Here is a 12,582-nt window from a genome sequence, read left to right as displayed (position 1 = left end):
TGTCCCACGCAGCCAGAGGAACTCTAGGCATTTCCGGTAGCCTAGAGCGCTATCTGGTGTTGTTATCCTTCGTTGCCAGAGGAGCTTCCTCTAGCCCTATCTGGTGTTGGAGTAGATGGTGGGTTTTTAAACCCCAGTTGAATCTACTCGTGTTGCTAAGCACTGAGGTGCTCGTCGATCCTTCCTTCTTCCTTTCTGACAGTATGTTCCAGTGTATACAGCAATCATTGTTATAGTAACTAATGGAATGTTAGTGTAATAGCATAAAAATAAGTATAGAAAAAATTACATATTGATCTCTGAAGGCTGGGCTAAATGAATAAACACTGTTATTGCACTCCTGACTTGGGTCAGACCCTCAATCACCTTTCAGATATCAATTAATCCTTCTTTGTCAGTCCCTTTTTCTGGTTGCAATGCCTCATAACATGGACAATGACCTGCTTCATACCCTTATCGTTCCCTTTTTCTTTCAGTATTTACATTATACATTTAAGATTAGTAAATAAATTTCAATATAAATGATATAAGAAGTAAATATAAATGATATAAGGAGTAAATGACTTCAGGAAGGGGCATATGCCAAAGGAAAATACATAGTACCCCTATCTCTCTCCCTACACTATCCCACACCTCTAATATATCTACAAAAGTGAAAATAAAGAAATATAAAAAATTAAAAGGCACCCCTTCCCTACCACTCCGTTGTTCTTTCAGGAAAGGTTTCACAGAATAGTCTCTTCTAGGTCAAAGTCGTCTAGTTCGTCCAGTCCAGGGCCCACAGTGTATCCGTGAGCATATCCAATGTCAACTCCGGTTGGTCTTACTGATATGCTTAGCATCTGTTTGGCTGCAGCACTGGCTAGCATGGATCTGATGAAAGGTATAACACAACAAAACAGTGCAAAAAACACAACAATAGCAATAGCTATTACAATTCCCACCTTAATCAACCACCCTTTCCAAGACCCAAAAATTGAATTTAACCAGTCTCCAATCTGCAGATCTGTTCCAGCATTCAAGGTCACTTCTTCCCTCAGATTTTTCAGTTTATCCATCGCTTGGGTGAACGATCCATCTGGCGCTGTATTATTTGGGATATAGGTACAACAGTCAGAACCAAACATTACACAAACTCCTCCTTTCTCCGCCAACAGCCAATTCAAAGCTTGTCTATTTTGCCATGTCATTTTGCTTGTTGCATCTAATTGTTCTCCAAGAGCACTTAAGGCATCATTGGTGTAATTAATGAACCTCTGCTGATTATAGTAAATGTAATTAATCCATTCAGTGTTTTTGTTGGTGGCTATCCATACAAGTAGAGACTCAAAGCCAGACTTTACCTCATTTCTTGCTTTAAATTTATCTGGTATTCCTCTAGGTTGGCCAATTGCATCTAAGTACACCTTCGGGTCTGGAGCATACGCTCTCTTTGCTCTGCTTACTTGTGATTTGGGGTTCTTTACACTATCTATGTTTCCCTCAATTATTGTTATTCCTTGCATCAATCTTACTCTGGTACAAATACCTTTCCAATCTTTTGGGAGTGTGGTTCGCAATCTTTTTCCTCCACACATCCAATAATAATCTGCCACGGCTTCTGTTTGATCCATTAGATAATAAATAAAAGGAAAGTGAATTGTAGCTTCTGCACATTTGTCTATTAATCTCACAATTGTCATATTTGTTTTTATAGTTGCGGTAGCATACATCATACTATGAAACTTAGCTACATGTGGATTTCGAAACATGAATACATCCATATGCCAAATTACCGCACAGTTGCCCCCAAATTCACCCACATCTTGTTTTCCGTTGGTTCTGTTGAAGCATTCATAATCTAATGTGTAGTCAATATCATAGGCTGATGGGATCTCTCTTTTATTTCGAGCAACTCTAATATTCATCTGATTACACTCTTTTCCTATTCTTATTTTGCCAAAATCTCTATAGTAGCCCTTGTTTCCTAGCATAAGTAAGCATTCTGCTGGACAATATGTGGCATTTAGAAAACGTATCCCTTTAGCTTTAGTGTCTTTACAATATTGAGCATAATGTTTACCACATTGGATGAAATCATAGGGGCTGGGCACTACTGTTAATTTTTCGAGAGGGGATGGAGAACAAAACACACAACTATCCATTCCTGCTACTTTTGCAGTGTATTCTGCCCATTTGAACCACTCATTGTCATGGGCCGCACCTAGCAGTCCTTCTTTCTTTAAATCTGATGTTTTAGCATTGTTTTCATTATCGTTAGCCCTATTTACTGACCCCTTTCTAACATGTCCGTTTGCATAAATACCTGGTTTCTGATCAGTCATTTTAAGAGAATAATTCAGCAATGGTGTTTGGATCAAGCGTGAGGAATTCATCAGGTTGATATCTGGGTTGAACACTAGTTGATGGCTGTGGTTCGAATGGTCTTGTGGATTGCCCCGCGTCTTGGGCAATCTCTGCAGCAGATATATCATCACCAAGATCACGATCAGTTTCACCCTGATTTTCATGTTCCACTTCCGGAGGCTGCACCCCATCTTCAGTTAGTGCTGCGGCTTCTGCGCGCTCTGTTTCCCTGAAATGAGGTTCATCAGCATTACTTTCTTCCCCCTCCCCGTTACTTTCAGGACTCTGCTCTCTTGGAGGGGGCCCTACTTGCTCATTTTCTTCCCCACCTCTCTCTGGACTGTGCTCCCTTGAAGGGAGCTCTACTATCTGTTCTTCTCGTCTTCTGGGTCTCAATCTGGGTACTCTGGTACAATGATTTAAATGGTACCAAGTTGTGCTACCTTGCACCTGTACTGCTGTTGGGGTGGCTCTTTCTACAGTGTATGGCCCTTCCCTTCTTGGCTCATTCCATTTCCTTCTAAAGACCCTCAAATATACCTGATCTCCAGGTTGTATAACACTAGGTGTTTCCTCTTCCTCTCTTGGACCTCTATTCTGTTCTTGTGTATGGATGGCTTCATGAATTTTCGTCAGCTGTTTCATATATGCTTTTAACTCCATTTGCAACTGTTCAAGGGGCGGTCCTTCATATGGACCTCTCAAATATGGGACTGGCATTGGTCTACCTGTCAGCATTTCATGTGGGGTCAAGTTTGTTATCCTATTTGTTTGCATACGATAACTCATCAACGCCAGGGGCAGTGCATCTACCCAATTTAATTTTGTATCGGCGCAAATTTTGTTCAATTTCGCCTTGAGAGTCCCGTTAACTCTCTCCACGATCCCTTGGGACTGAGGTCTATAGACGCAACCTAGACGTTGCTTTACCCTTAACTGTTGTATTACTGCCTTTACTGTTCTTTGAATGAATGCTGATCCATTGTCTGAACTAATTTGGGATGGTATTCCAAATCTGGGAATTACTTCTCTGGTCAAAAATTTAATCACTGTTTGAGCCCCTTGGTCTGCTGATGGAACAGCTTCCACCCATCTACTAAATCTGTCAATTATAACCAGTAAATATCTTTTACCTCTGACAGTTCTTATCATATCTGCATAGTCCATTACCAAATGTTTGAATGGCCCCTCTGGGACAGGAATATGACCTACGGGTGCGGTTGTTCCCTTTCTTACATTATTTTGGGCACAGACGTCACACTCAGACAGATACTCGTCCACCATTGCTTGTAAATAAGGTGACCAAAATCCTTGGCGTTTTACCTTTCTAATCACTTCCCCCCTCGCGCAATGGTCGAAACCATGCGCGTCAGAGATCAGGATTGTAAGCAATGGTGTGGGAGCTATCATTTGTCCTTCATGTGACCGCCAAAGCCCATTTGCGTCTCTTGTCGCTCCTCTCTGTTGCCATACACTGAGTTCATATGGGGTAGCTTGTTGCTGCATCCGTGCTACATCTGCTAATTGAGGCTGAGGTTGAATTAGAATGGACGGAGCCATTATTGCTGTAGTGCAGCCAGATGCTTGTCTAGCATATTTATCTGCTTCATTATTGCCCCTAATCACAAAGTCATTACCCTTCTTGTGTGCTTGGCATTTAACGATGGCCAATCTCTTTGGATGCATCATAGCTGTTATTAAATCAATTATCTGATCACCATGTTGTATTGGTGTACCATCACTTTTCTTAAATCCCCTTTGCTTCCAAACTGCTCCAAAAAGGTGACATACACCATGAGCATACGCAGAATCAGTATAAATATTTGCTGATATGCCTTTAGCTAATTTACAGGCTTCAGTAAGAGCTTTCAACTCTGCCAGTTGTGCTGAGCATGGTTGTTCACAATGCTGCACCACCACTGGAATAAAGTCATCACTGTCACATCTAACAATTGCAAATCCTGCGTGATTACCCAAATGGTCTCTGAAGCATGATCCATCTACAAAGTAATCAACCTGTGCCTCAGAGATGGGTGTTGATTCTAAATCTGGTCTTAATCTAGTGAATGCTAAGGAGTCAGCTACACATTCGTGAGGTATTCCCTCATCTTGCAAAGGTATGTGATTGGCTGGATTGACTGTTGTGCATCTCTTTATCGTTATATCTGGAAAGGTCAATAATGTTGAATATGCCAGACACCTAGAAGGGGTAAGAACGAATTTACCCTGTTCCCACAACTCCACTATCTTATGATGTGCATATATTATGACTGGATAACCCATAGTTATTGTAGAGGCTTTTTCATATGCAAAGTACACTGCTGCTAATCCTTGTTGATAGCATGGCGGGTATCCTTCAGCCACACTGTCTAATTTTGTGCTGTAGTAGGCAATTGGTTGTTTTTTCCTTCCACTACAAGTCTCTTGCATAAGTACTGCAGATGCATAGCCATCTTTTCTATTTGCAACATACAAATGAAATACTTGGTCATATGCTGGTGTTGCTAATGCAGGTGCAGACTGCAATTCTCTTTTTAATGATTCAAATGCTATTAATGCATCTGTTGTCCATGTCAGTGGTGCCCTAAGATTTTGATGACCCACTTGTTTCATTAAGGCTCTTAACGGGGCTGTTTTAATGGCATAGTCTTCAATCCAATCTGAACTAAAACCTGTCATTCCTAGAAAAGTCATCATCTGCCCTACTGTTTGAGGTTGGGGTACTTTGCTAATGCCCTCTAATTGACTGGGTGATATTGCTTTCATCCCATGTGATATTGTTCGTCCTAAGTACTCAACCTGTGGCAGGCAATATTGGAGCTTGTCTTTGGAAACCTTATGTCCCCCCTCTGCTAATTTAGTAAGCACTTTAATTGAGTCCTGATGACACTGTTCCAGAGTTGCAGAAGCAAGAAGCAAATCATCTACATACTGTATTAGGGTACTATCTAACCTGAGGTCCTCTAGATCGGTTTTTAATACCTGATTAAAAATGTGGGGCGAGTGCTTGAAGCCCTGGGGCATTCGAGTATAACTTAATTTTTTACCTTGATAGGTGAACGCAAACAATGGTCTGCTTTCCTCTGACAGGGGAACACTGAAAAAGGCAGAACACAGATCAATCACAGTGTAATAATTAGCAGTAGATGGAACATTGGTTAGCAGCGTATGCGGATTTGGAACCTCCGCAGGCCAGTCCTCCACAATCTCATTTACTGCTCTCAGGTCATGCACCAGACGCCATTTGGATTTATCTGCTTTAGCTACTGGCAATATTGGAGTGTTGCTAGGACTATTGATTTCAATTAGCACTCCTGCTGTCATTAACCCCTCAATTGTCTTTTTTATTCCTTCTACAGCTTCTGGTTTCAAGGGGTATTGTTTTTTCCTAGGTACTGTAGCTCCAGGTCTAAGTATTATTCTAACCGGGTTAGCTGACTTTACTAGCCCTACATCAGTTTCATGTTGTGACCATAATTCTGATGGCACTTGCCTCTCCATTTCTCTTATTAATTCAGTCTGTTTTGTTTGATGTTCCTCAACTTTTGGTTTGCTTTTTGTATTTACAATCATTCTAGGAACTCCCATCATTGGAGTTGCACATAAAATCTTAAGATACTGGTCATCTGTTGATTGAAATATTAGAGGATTTTCTGTAACTTCCCACTTACTTTTTTCTGCTTTTTTCATCATGGGGCCTAAGTCTTTGGAAACACAGTCTTTATTTACATACAGAGTAACATGGGGAACTGAGTTAGGCACATCAAACCACTCATCAATGAATTCTTCTCTATCTACCTGCAGAGCTGCACCTTTTGGTCCTATCACTATACATTGTGACATCATGGGGATAGTTAGTTCCTTTGTGTCTTTCAGCCATCTTTTTTCAAATTCTGGCTCTTTGCTTTCATCATACTTCATAGTACAATGAAATTCAGTTTTTGGTAGACTTGGTTCACAAAGTTGTTCTCTTATGTATCTTCCCCATTTGCTAAGTGTTTTTTCTACGTCTTCATACAAATCCCCTAACCAATATATATTAGCACATGGCTCTTGTGTTTGTTGTACGTCTGTCAAATTCATTTGTCTCACTGCTCTATCATTTATATAAATTCCATCTGGAGTACACCATATTTGCATTTTCAATTTACATATAGCATCCCTACCTAACAGGTTGACAGGTGTATGTTCTGAAACTAAAATTGGTAATCTTATTTCTGTGTCTTCTAAACTTATGCTTACAGGGGTCGTCATAGGAAGTAGCTGAGTCACTCCCGAGAATCCTACTGTCTTTATATATTTTCCAGACATGGGGAGGTGCGAGGCATATCTTGGATTTAAGCACGAGTACGATGCCCCTGTATCAAGCATAAGAGTTATTGGTTTTCCTTCAATATTAACTCGCAACATTGGTTCTTGATCGGCATCCGAAGATATCATTGGAAGTTGGTTCCTCCCCTCAGGATTCTCTGGGCAGCCCTAGTAACCTTGATTAGGACCACGCCACGGGTTGACAGGTCCTTGAGCTCGGGTCTGTATTGGTTGTTGTTCATAACCAACCCCTGTTGTCATCAATTGGTCTTGCATCCAAGGATTGGAGGGACAGTCTCTTTTAAGATGTCCAGGCTGATTGCATCCCCAGCATATTCCTGGTCTCTGTTGATTGTTGTTGAATCTGCCTCTACCACGCCCTCCTTGTTGTGGTCTGTTCCAATTCCTGTTGTTTGCTTGCTCTGGCTTGAGATATATTACCACTGGTTGCTGTCCTTGTGGTGCATTCCCTGGTCCAGCAGGTGGCGCCTGTGTTGTCACAATCTGATTTGCTGGTGCAGCCACATTCATTGGTGCTGGTGGATTAACTGGCACTGAAGTGTTGACAGGTGCCATAACAGCTGAGGAGTCTTCTTTTTGCACTGCAAGGATCCTTTTCTTTTTGTTCAGGAGCTCTTCAAGTTGCATTTGGGTCAGTTTTCTTTGTAGTTCTTTTTCTTGATTTCTCATCTTCAGTTCTTGCTTTCTGTATTGTTCCACAGCATGAACCACATGGTCTCTGAATTCTTTGTGTGACTTTGAATTCAGACCTACCACATCTTCCAGCTTCAGTTTTACTGATGCAGGCATGGCTTCCACAATTGCAGTCCTGAAGAGTGCTGTCAGTACTCTGTCTTGTTCAGGATCTCTTTCCAGTTCTTCTTTCCATCGTCTCAGTTGTTTCTGTATGTAGGTGGTAGGATTTTCTATTTCTCCCATTGGCTCTCCCTTCAGGCAGCTTGGGTCAGTTTGCATTGGGTACTCAGCTCTCAGCACCCTCCAAATATCACGTCGATGTTTGTCAAAGGAGGTTCCATCTGCTTCAGGTCTGTCCACTGCATGCAGAAGGCCAGACTGCTTTAGGATGTCATTCATCTTGGAGGCTCCTAGGCACTTTACAAGCAATGCTTTGATGTCACCAAGTGCCAACAGCTTTCCAGTTGTTTCTTCTTCCACTGTTTTGATCCATTTTCCAGCTCCTTCATGAATATCTGGGAGACGGGACACTAGAGAGTCCAAATCTTGACTTGCCCAAGGTATATATTGAGCATGCCCTTGCTTGATGAGAATAGGGCACTGATGTCTTGATTCACCATCCTTGGCTTCTTCTGTTGTTCTTGTTGGAGATCTCGTCGTCCGTGCTGATCTGTCTTCATTTCTTTGTCTTTGCACTTGATGCTGATCTTTCAGTGGCTCTATGTCCTGTAAGGTCAGTATCCCTTCAACTTGTTTGTACTGTTTTCGCTGAACTGGGTAACGCAGACTTGAATGAGGCTGCTTTGACTGAAGATGCAATAATTCATTTGCTTCTTGTTGTAATGATCTCTCTACCTGCTCATATTCTTCTCTTGTCATGTTAATAGCTTGCTTGATTTTCTCTCTTGTCCTGTTGCATCTTTCCTCCATCTCAGCCAGTTCTTCCTGTATTGAGTCAGCAGAGGGCGCTCCTTCCTCAGATGATCTTTCTGACTCACTCTCCTCACTTCTCTCACTGCCGCCACCTGCTGCTGTTTCGCGCTTATAACGCTCTTCCATCTCCTTTAACATTGATTCAAGCTCATGACGTGTGGGAGGTGCTCCTGATTTATTTTTCTTCTTGTGGGCTCCAGCCCCCCTTCCTTCAATTCTTGGCTCTTCTTTGTAGATTGCTGCTCTCTCTCTCTCTCTCGGCTGTGGTGCTGGTGTAGATGTCCACTGCCCCTCCTCCTGTAGCTCCAGCCTTTCCTCCTGTGGCTCCAGCCCCTCCTTCACGACCCTGCAAGCATATTCTTTCTCCCTACTTTCTAATGACAATGATTCTGGGCAGCTCTGCGCTTCTATCTCTTCGTCTGAGCTTGTTTCATGTACATACCCCTCAAATTCTATGGGTCCTTTTATATCTATTTTTCCCTGTATGATTGGCATCTGATTGACGACCTGGTCACAGCAAGGAGCATATGGAGGTGGTCTTTCTTCTTTTACTTCACCCGTTTTGTTTCCCCTTTCCAATTTCCATAATTTAATCCCATATTGCTTGAATAAATTCAACACCCCTAATTCTTGTTCCCTCTTGTCATTTCGTTTTCTAGATTTGTCATTGGTCTTGTGATTTTTAATCAGCACTTCCATCTCTCTACACATAGCCACATTAAATGTTCCCTCTACCGGCCACTTGGTGGCCAATTTCTTTGTTCTCTTTGCCCATTTTTTCGAGAGTCCCCCTATATTTTCTTTACATGCTGGATTTTCAGAGGCCAATAATTCTACTGGACTAGACATTATAAAATTTTTCCCTATCAATTTATTTAGCAAATAGTTTTTATCTAATTATTTCTCTGTTTATTAGGTGATTTTACCTCTATAATCCCAGTGGTTTAAAACTTAATAGCTAATTCTTCACCAAGCTCATCAGACGAGGATCACTAAAAGTATCCGACCCCTGATTACACCTGGACTTGTACTGGGCTGAGGACTTTATCACCTTTTTTAAGAAATCTGGTTAGTGTATCTCAAATATTTTAGAATAATCACAATGTGTTTTCTGGTTAATAACTTAAAAGGTAACCCAAAGCCCTTTGTTTCTTTTATCCGAAGATTAGCTTTTGTCCAAATGATGTGTTCCCCCAAGCTGAAAGCTTCAAAACTCCACAGTCTCCTCTCATGAAATTTGCGACCTGTTGCTGTCAATCCTCCTGTCCAAATTGAGTAATTAAGAGATGGCATTAATTCTATACAAAATTCTTTTATCCTAATTATATTGATATTCAATTCATTTCTTGTGCACCACATCGGATACAGAGGTTCCATATAGTCAATCAATAAGCTTCTTTCCGGCATTGTTAAAATTTTTCTACCTCTTTTTCCCCTTTTCTTTTTTCCCTTTATTTCCCCCTCTGCCATCCTTTCTTTTTCTTGTCTTTTTTCTAACTTAATGGAGTATTGTTTTTAGCAATTTGCACTGAGATGAATCCGATCTTTCCTGATCTCCGTGAATCTCCACCCTCACGTGACGTATGAACTGAGGCTGTAACTTCTGCTCAATCGTCACTAGTAGGCGCCTCAGAGTTCTGCCAGTCACAAAGAGAGGCTGCGCACTTCCTATCTCTGGTGACTCAAACAACACTCTGGACGTCCAAATCACTTCTCTCGTCTCAGCTTCCACTCTGAGATGGATGTTATCTAGAATTGTAGCTCCTTTTTCGAGCACTGGCCAGGGTGCCCAACTATTTTTAATATACGGTGCTACAACTGGTTCAACTGGGATGTCAATTGCATTTGACTCAGCTCCCATCCAAGGAAGAGCTGCATCCCAAAGTCTAAACAAATTGTATTTCAATCGCCGAATCGTTATATGTTTCATTACCACATCTTGCCAATTTATTCCTGGCCATTCAGCTGATTTTTCTCCCAAATTTGTAATCTTAATCAATTTTCTGAAAAAGATATTTTTCTTGTATTCTGTCAATTTCTGTTCATGCCCATAGAGATCAATAAAGCTGGATTCCAACCAAAAATGATTGCGAATACCTTGTGTCTGTACCAATACTGCCTGAAACTGATTTTCTTGTTCAGTGTCAGGGTCATTCAAATCGATGTGTTTTATTTTTTCTGTCCGCTTCATGTCTCCGTATGGGCAAACTCAGAATAACAGAATCTCTCTCTCCCTCTCCTTCCTTTTCGCACACACACACACACACACTGCTCGAGCACTTCACACACACACACAGAAAGCCTCAGCCCCCACCCTCGCGGGTCCCCTCTTCTCTCCCTGGCGCAACAATGGGAAAACAGGCGCTCAGATTGCCTTTTTCAATTCTTTTCTTTTTATCAACAATTTAGTTTCACAATTTGGATCACAGCGTCGACACTGTGGAGAATGCCCAAACAAACGACACAACCAATTTTTTGGGGTGTTTCTAGTTCTTTCAATTTTCAATAATCCGTTAAAATATTCCATTCAATACAATATGATCTTTTTCAAATCTTAACGTGATTTTTCTCTGCAGTTTTATCAAATAACCGTGCACTTTTACTTTTAGACAAACATATATTGCTCAAGTGTACCAACACTTACATATAACATATAACATATAACGAACAAAAACTAACTGTTTCGATTAGAAACGGACCTGTCCGAGCAGTCACCCCCTATCCCGGGGCCGGTAACCACAGATCCCCACGCCTCTCAACTTAGGCGTGTGCCGGCATTCAGCATCCCTCTTAACTAGATGCTTTTACACTTCTAGCCCTTCTTCACTAGGCTTTTTCACTACTACTTTATATTGGCACCATCTGTGCTCTTTTAACTAATGGGCATATCCTTTAACACTTGAAACTCATCAATCCATATGCACCTTTTTACATTTAAATAATTTTACGTCCGTTAGCTGGTGAGGCCCTGTCCCAAAACACCGCCACAGGCTCAACCCTTAGTCAACCAGCAAACAATCTCCTTATATCCAAATATATAAGCAAAACTTGCTTACCTTGAGGCCTCGTAATTTCGGATTGTTTGCGTGTTAACCCAGGTCCCTCGCCTGCAACGGCCCTTCAAGACGCCGGAGCCTCAATCCAGTCCCATCTGGGGTGCCACTTTTATGTTGTGGAAAATCGTGCTCTCGTCGATGGTCTGGATCTCAGTCATGCAATTAGAAAGGCTCAAAAACAGCAGAGTTTCAAATGTGAAAGAAAAGACTTTATTATAACAAGACAATAAAGTCGAGAAGCAGCTGTCCCATTGACTGATTCTGATTCTGTGAGTGTCGGTACAGAGTATATATATGTTTCTTATTGCCCATATTTGGTAGTTCCTGTTATTCTCATTGTCTATGTCTGTTTGATTTACCACATTTAATTACTTGTTCACCTTGTCTATTTTTTAATGGTGGCATTCGTCTGTATTCGTCATTTTTAAAAAGTAAAAGTTCTTCTTCTACTCTCATTGGTTGGCAGTGATCCCAGACGACATACATCACAGTTGGTTACATGTATCTGTCATATTCCTCATATTCTGGAAATCACCCAAAGTTCCCCAGGTTATCCTAAGTTTACTGTACTCCTTGACCGGTGTATACGGCCTATAAAACATCTATACTCAGTATGACCAATAGATGGCACTCTAAGACCATTTATCAGTATTCAGACATCCAGTACAGTAGGATATCACACTTTTGCATAGACTAGTACATGTTTGCATAGAACAGTGCATGAATTACATTTTTAAGCATGTTTTATCATTTTGAATAAGATAATGTTATAGTGAGTAAACAAAAATATACAATAATGACAGAATCGTTGGGTCCACCGGTCTCCCATGCACAGATGCATTCTGTACTGGCAATCTAGACTATTAGAGTTCAGGAAGTGTCTCAACCATTAAACAGCCCCTGTATACTTAAAACTGCCAAGAGGGAAAAATGCATTCTGCTTTTTTTCCATCAATTGGCTTACATCGTGAACCATATCTGGAGATAGAGCTATTCGGTTTAGACGCCTGATAAAATTTTCCATGACGGTAGATTAAAGGTTTCCACTCTGTATGTCCAAATGGTTGCTCTTGATACTCTAAAGTTTTTACAGTCTCTACTATAGAGTCTTTAAAATGTACTGTATAGGAAGTAATATGTTTTTTATTGTATTTAATTATTGCAAAGTATTTTAATTACTATATGCTCAGCTAATTAAACCTGAAGGAAAGAGAAAAGACCACTGTAAATTTGAGAATGG

General features: G+C 41.0%; 1 protein-coding gene across 1 annotated transcript; it reads right to left on the bottom strand.

Annotated features, from left to right (window-relative positions):
* Nucleotides 1-4,524: 4,524 nt before the first annotated feature.
* Nucleotides 4,525-11,782, bottom strand: LOC306874777 (uncharacterized protein). The gene is made up of 2 exons (XM_079425019.1): nucleotides 11,343-11,782; nucleotides 4,525-9,548 (listed from the first exon to the last, which is right to left on the bottom strand). Exon 2 carries the CDS (start codon nucleotides 9,133-9,135, stop codon nucleotides 6,826-6,828), a length of 2,310 nt encoding a protein of 769 aa, XP_079281145.1. The 5' UTR covers nucleotides 9,136-9,548; nucleotides 11,343-11,782; the 3' UTR covers nucleotides 4,525-6,825.
* Nucleotides 11,783-12,582: the final 800 nt, after the last annotated feature.

Source organism: Barbus barbus, assembly GCF_936440315.1.
Source record: "Barbus barbus genome assembly, chromosome: 1".
NCBI lineage: Eukaryota > Metazoa > Chordata > Actinopteri > Cypriniformes > Cyprinidae > Barbus > Barbus barbus.
This window is presented reverse-complemented; position numbering and strand designations above follow the sequence as displayed.